The sequence below is a fragment of the Nicotiana tabacum genome, chromosome 22, assembly GCF_000715075.1.
Source record: "Nicotiana tabacum cultivar K326 chromosome 22, ASM71507v2, whole genome shotgun sequence".
NCBI lineage: Eukaryota > Viridiplantae > Streptophyta > Magnoliopsida > Solanales > Solanaceae > Nicotiana > Nicotiana tabacum.
In genome coordinates this window covers 145,897,218-145,904,152 of record NC_134101.1, presented here as the reverse complement: position 1 = coordinate 145,904,152, position 6,935 = coordinate 145,897,218, and the positions used below count along the sequence as shown (strand labels likewise).

The following is a 6,935-nucleotide window of genomic DNA, read 5'->3' as shown; positions in this document are numbered from 1 at the left end:
ACCGCCATCCATATACTGTTGTCCCAATCATTAATAGTACATATGACCTCACATAACAGTTGAACCTACAGCAACAGAAAGAACTGGAGAGGCTGTAAACTTCAGTAGCTGGACTATGTTTCTTAGCAATTCGCCAGATAACTTCCGAAAGTTTAGCCAGCGAGAGCCAGAACTTAATGGGTAGTAGAGTGATTGGTGATGGTTAAATAAGACACGTGCGAAACAAGCAAAAAAAAAAAAAAAAAAAAAAAAAAAAACAAGAACTGATCTTTGGTCAATCTACGGAATGAACTTACACTGCTGTGAACTGACTCAACATAGAAGTCTCTCATACATGTAGTTATATACATTTTGCTAAGTAGGTACTAAAAATGTGCATAAACAATAAATAGGACAGTTGAAGAATTCTAGATAAGCTATACATAGGTTACAGCTCATTTATAGTTTTGATATATTTCACATCAGCTGTGGTATGACGACAAACTGAGGAAGCTCTTCTTCAAGGAACAAGGAAAGTTTACACCTCCGGAATATCATCTTTAGTTGACATCGTGGAGAAACTGCGGAGTTTAGATAGTTCAGGAGATAGTTCTGTGCATCTAGCCGTACAGTCTTATGCGAGTTGTAATGGGCTCCCGGCATAAAGGACATGTTGTTATTGTGACACCACACTCCTTGCATGTCTGATTCAAAAAACGCAAGGCAAGAATTTTGATAGCCATTTCTCCGTCATGAGTAAGAGCTGTAGGTAATCTAAAATTCAAATGCTAATAGCAAAAGTTAGATGATACGTGCTAGGAGAATCCAGAACATGAGAATCAGTGGCAGCATGAGTACTAGGACAATTGAAAAGCACTAAACATGGCCCTTTCATCGATCATGATGAAGTAGCCTTACCAAGTGATCTCGAAAGAGCTAAACATTATGATCATTCAAATAGGGCACACATCAAATCTCCTAAGTCATAGGTTAGATGTGCTTATTGTCCAACCTTTAAAGAATGCTTTGGAGTGAATAAGTTCATTAGGATAACCGTAGTCATGCAGTGAATGGTAAATAGAGATAGCTTAATTTCATACAAGTATCTTAATTTCTATTATTCTGGCAGGATATGCATAATTAAGTCGGAAATGTAGGTGAATGGTATTTCACTATGTAAAATGTCAGAATGCCAGTATTCAAGTTTGTTTTCCTTTTGAATAACGTTTGTAAGGAATTCCAGAAAATGATACCCTCACTATTCAGTGACACTCTCAAATGATTTCTTTTAAAGGATTGGATGGGGAAAACCAAAACAAATTGCAAACTAAACATGTCATCTTTGACCACTAACTTCCACCATTTTGTTTACCTTAAAAGACGAGATCCTTATTGTCATCATTCTTTATGGAAAATGGATTGATCTAAGCAACATAATGTTAATGCAATTCTAGAAGACGTGGCCATTTAGACATTCTCAAATCATATACTCCAGTTGACTACAAGCTGAAACTATAGGGTCAAATGCCACATGTAAACATGAAAATATTATGCCTTGGACACATTTTAAGGATTGAATTTAACACTGATAGTAGCTAAATGTCACTTCTATAATCACTTACCAGATGACCACATCCAAAAGTCATGTCCTTTGGGTTTGTCAAGCAAATGGGACAATCCTTAAGGAAAAGGGGAAAGATTATTCAGAAAAATGAACAGATCGAAAGAAATAGACTGTTGTGATGAATGAGTTTACAAGAAGAGCAAGAACTATACAATAAACACTTACTCTTTCTGCAGCTCCAGAGTCAACAGGTTCATAGCTTGTCGGATGCGGCAATGATTTGACTGCACTGTCATGATCAATTACTTCACGAGGAGGAGGAAGTGGCCTTGTACGAGGGCCTCTTTTGCTTCTAAGGAACACATTTTGAAGAGGTTAGGCTTCATGTAGTTGCTTTCTACTTGCAAGAAGAATATACACAAATAGATTCTACTCACTCTCTGAATTGAAGCCTTTGAGTGGCTCGGTACTGAATTGGAATTTCCATGAGTGCGGCAAGAGCAAAGGTTGCTTCCTTCTTTTCCTTCGCTGAACGCTCAGACATGATTTTTGTAAAATTGACGAACTGCAAGTGGATACACAAATAATTAGGAAAACTGAAGTTGATTAGCATCGGAATTTTCATCGCTAGAAGAAGAAATAATCTCCTATAGGAATCCCACATATGGTAGGACTGTGCAAGGAAATTTCCTTCCAGAAAGCTAACCTAATTATCTACACAAGGGGCAATTATACAAAAACCAGCAATTTTAAGTCCATTTTGTAGCATGAGCTATTAGCCTCATGCTTTCCTTCTGTTGAATCTGCTCCACCTGAATCCCCCGATATTCCAAAAGCTCATCAGCTGCTTTACCCTATTTGGCATGACCCAACATGTGTCAAACAGAGGATGAGCTTTCTTTGAAGTCCCTTACATGTAAAGAACCATATTATGTGTGTCTTCAGTAGCAAGAATGACGCCCGTGATTGTCCTGACAAATACAAAACTGACTTCCCTAGGAAGTAGGAACTATTGAGTTCACAATTTGAAGATCGCTTACATATTAAAAATGACGTACAAAAGGATTTAAAAGAGAAAATGGACACAGCATTACCCTGCCAGCCCCAATCCAACACAAATCCTTGTTGTTTTCAATTGAAATTTCTTCACAAATCCTTGTCTTTCTCTTGAAAATTGAAGGAATGAAGCAAATTTATAGACAACTTCCCCTATCTCCTGATAGTCATGCAAGTTTCTCATAACTTTGCAACCCAAAACTATGGTTCCTCTCTCTGTTAGTAAAGTCAGCTACCATTAAATTTTTATTCAAAAGAAAAGTAACATATATCTACTGAAATCTGCTTCAAAACATCCACTCCACCCCAATGTTTATCACAGAGAGAAAATCTTCTGCTATCACCAACCACTCAAATCATCTCCTTTTCTAAATCATTTAGTAGCTTCATGATATCCTTCCATTAGGCCATGACACTTGTTCACTATCCCCTTTTTCTATACCATATATCTCGCCTATCGCACAGCTCCTCCGTGTTACCAACTTATTGTCTTTTGCGAAGGCTTTCCCTTTCTAGCATTTTCACATTCTCACCCTTATGGAAAAGAAGCTTGTTACTATGTTCTATCTTTTCTAACAGATTATAATTCCAGACAGAAAATTGGTTTACAACTAAGAGCAGTTGGGGGAGTGAGGGTGGGGAGTGGAGAGAGTATGAGCACGCCTAGAAGGTGTAAGCAAAATCATTCACAAAAGCATGGGAACCAGCAGCATTTGAAGAAACAGAGCAAAAGATCCCTAAAATTAGCAGTAGCTTTTATTGGGCACAGATGTCACAAGCTGTTTAGAGAAGGTTCCTGCAAATCCCCTTACTCGAAATCAGTTCCAATTCATCCCTCAGATTCGACAATAAATCCCTTTTGTGGTATCTGTTTAGAATACGTGAACCAGCTAGCAATTACAGACTGATAACCTCCAACTGGAAAAGGTACAGTCCTTGTATAGAAATTTTTCCCCAGATATGCTAGATAGACTGGGATCAGGTTAATTCAATTTTTTTGCTAGAAGTAGGGAAAGTAAGAGAAGAGTGAATGTAGACCCCCACGGAGCGATAAGGGATCAATATTCAATGGCAATTATTTCTTAGTCGATATCAACCAAAAGGATAACCAGCAACCAAGCTTGTCAAAAAGAAAAGGAGAGGTATTCTAACATGGTAAGACAATGACTTATCTTAGATCTGTAAGTGCCAAAAGGAAAAAAAGGACCAAAGGTAAACCTCATAACCAAAAAACCATAGCTGTTTAATCCAGAACGAAATAACAAAAATATCCAGAAAAGATGAAGACATGCGAAAGAGATTGAAGGCAAAGCAAAAGAATGTCTTTCAGTCATGCCTGGAAGTTATCAAATGCCCGTTGGGGAATGTTATCATCAAACCGTTGCATTTCATCCCACGGGCCATCTCCAACACCGACCAGAATAATTGAAAGAGGATATTCACTGCATGTAAGCATCTCAAGTCAGGCAGGAGAATGGCACTATAAATCAACTTCCCAGAAAAGGTCACCCGTTTACCTAGCAGCAACAATAGAATTTACAGTAGCCTGTTCTTGAGGGCTAAGGCTTCCAGATGGAGTGTCAGTGCTCCTTGTTACCTGTTTTTTTTTATTTTTAATTTGGAATAACTAGTGGTGAAGCAAGGAAGAAGTCAAAGGAATCAAATTATTTCCAAGGAGATATGAACCTGTCCATCTGCAACAATGACAAGGACATGGTACTGCCCATTATTTGCTTCCACTATATCTATTGCAGTGTTGACTATTGGGGCAAATGAAGTTGGACCTACATGTTTCCCAGATGAGTTAGGATAATCACAAATCCACATTTAGCTTTCAAACAGGAGCATCTCATCTCTGACTGTTCATTTTCTAGTTATTACTCCTTTAACAGTAACTTCCCTGGCGTACTCGACCCTATTTTGCAAACTCGAAATTCACCACCTCATATTTGAAGATAATAAGTGTAGGAAATAAGAGCTAATGTAACATTTGAGAAAAAAAGAGTTAATATAGTATTGAGAATTTATGTAGCATTGGAAAAGATAAGATCATAATCATCAGTTGTTGCTCGTGTACATATAAGATTTGGTTACTGTATAGCCGAGTGCCAAAAACACTAAGCAAATTAAAATAAAAAAAATTTAGTTCCTCCATTTTCTCCAATCAGATTTTCAACAGTATTTCAACAATGTAAGAGATACACTAACTATTAATCAGGAGTTCACTAAAACTATCATAACACAGTTTAAACTTTGTCCTTGAAGACACGCATAAGATGGATGAGATGTCCTTATAATAAGATTATGGAACACCCCCCTAATAGTTTAAGATTCAGAAATGCAGCCAAGTATATCAAATACTGTATACCACATAGATTACCGCTATCTGGCCACTGAATAAAGGAAATTCTGAAAGCAGTATTCAGCTCAAACCTGATAATTTCAGATAAGGAACAGTTTCCTTATATCTTGCAAGAGCTTCCTCAAATCCATGGCAAGGGCGATGATCAGGGTAAAAGCTAAACACATGCTGATCGTGTGTGGTTGCTGAAATTTACAGAGACAACAACCCATGGTCAACACTATTCGAAACCATCTTGATTGTCTGCGAACAAAATAAGGATCAGAAACAAAAACTAACCATCACCAAATCCAAAACAAGGTATCAAGTTGTCCTCATCAAAAGGAGACAAAGTTCGCCCAATTATAGAGATGGCTTGCTCGTATGGGTTAGCTGTGTGACCAACTGAGTGGAGGCTTCTTCTGTTGAATGAATGTTTTCCTACAACCTTAAATTGTCAACCATTGCCTCCACAACTTGAGACAAACACTAAGACTAATAGTATAGTGGAATGTAGTAGTTCACCTGCCCACTCATTGCTTTTGGTGAAATCAATGCCAAGAATCAAGTTTGACGATTCAAGGCCTGCTTCTCGCAATGCGGTAATAACCTAGGCATAAGTGTATCACTATTTCTGTTATTTATATATTATATTGCTCAAAAGATCAGCTACTGCAGTTCATTAGCAAAGTAAGCAGTAAAAATAGAAACTCCACGTGAACTGATCCATTGTTGACTTTTTGCCTAATATAAGTTGATCTGTCAATTCTAAGTTCCTAACAGGAGAAAATGCTCAAACAATGAAACCAATGCTTTCAGAATACTAGTTGATCTGTCAATTCTAAGTTAAGGGGAAAAAACGCAAACTAGCGATTTTTTGTTCATTGCCATCTGATCGCACCATGTTGTCCACCATGAGGTGTTCTGTGAAACTCTATAAAAATCTGCAAAGAATGAACAAGTAATTAAGAAATCAACCTCATCCAAAGAGTTATAGTTATCAGCTATGTAAGAGGCTTGCTGGTTCCTTTGATAGTTCGCTCTATCTGATCCTCCGTCATGTGATGTAACTTGAGCTCGATAATTAGAATCCGTGGAGCTTTCTGCATAAGTCGTAGGTTGATGTTGAGGATTGGAGCCAATTTGATTTCTTACATGTTCTGGGCTGTGGTGATAATAATCACTGTGAGCGTCATTTAAGGCAGACTCTTGATTCCCCATTGTGTATGAATATATTCAACGATATTAAGAGCTCTGCAAAGACACTATGATGAGCTATATTATATACCAGTGATTTGAATTGTATTCAAAACTCCATACTAATTAGAAGAGCGGGTGTATTTATCGGTTATATTTGCTAGAACCCAGGAAATTATAAGTGTGCAATCAAAAAACTATAAGTGACAATTCCGGCATTAGATATTCTCATGCTTAAATTGTTCAAGGAACAGTCAAACTTAACAAAATCTAGCAATCCCCCCCCCCCAAGGCAACCGCATAGAAATCAAGAACCAGAAAACACCGGTAAAGAAACATGTAAGCCTATGGAAGAGAGAGAGAGAGAGAGAGAGAGAGAGAGAGAGAGCAGACCTGAAAGATATCCTGGTTCGAGAAAGAGGAATTTCAGATTCACAGTGAATCTGTTGGCAGCAACTTTTGAGCTTTTTCTGGTACTCCCTAATTTAATAAGTACGTACTTTCCAAGAGTTGTCAGTAGTCAGAGTTTGTCAGCCCGCTTATTAATAGTAGTAGTAGTTTGTTGGGCCGCATGTTTCGAAAATAAGTGGGTTTTTTTAGTTGTTTTCACGCAAATTTAGAAATTTAGCTTTTAATATTTGGGGCTTTTCACGGTTTGACGGAAAATCGATCCAAACTGAAAACTAAACCAATTAAATAAATTAATATTTTTTTTTATTTGGATTGGTTTTGGTTTTAAACTTTAAAAATCGATAATATTTAGTTTGGTTTTGGTTCTATTATAAAAAAACAAAAAAT

General features: G+C 37.3%; 1 protein-coding gene across 6 annotated transcripts; it reads right to left on the bottom strand.

Moving 5' to 3' along the window:
• Positions 1 to 269: 269 nt before the first annotated feature.
• On the bottom strand, positions 270 to 6,656 carry LOC107806658 (E3 ubiquitin-protein ligase RGLG3). Of its 6 annotated transcripts, none has more exons than XM_016630857.2 (12): positions 6,531 to 6,656; positions 5,919 to 6,194; positions 5,466 to 5,550; positions 5,241 to 5,381; positions 5,033 to 5,146; positions 4,286 to 4,383; positions 4,117 to 4,196; positions 3,936 to 4,041; positions 1,981 to 2,108; positions 1,769 to 1,895; positions 1,602 to 1,658; positions 270 to 767 (listed from the first exon to the last, which is right to left on the bottom strand). In XM_016630857.2, exons 2-12 carry the CDS (start codon positions 6,159 to 6,161, stop codon positions 600 to 602), a joined length of 1,347 nt encoding a protein of 448 aa, XP_016486343.2. In that variant the 5' UTR covers positions 6,162 to 6,194; positions 6,531 to 6,656; the 3' UTR covers positions 270 to 599. The 6 variants fall into 6 exon arrangements, with proteins under 6 accessions (XP_016486343.2, XP_016486345.2, XP_016486344.2 ...); XM_016630859.2 differs by having other exon boundaries at positions 270 to 683; XM_016630858.2 differs by having other exon boundaries at positions 5,919 to 6,205; positions 6,531 to 6,645.
• Positions 6,657 to 6,935: the final 279 nt, after the last annotated feature.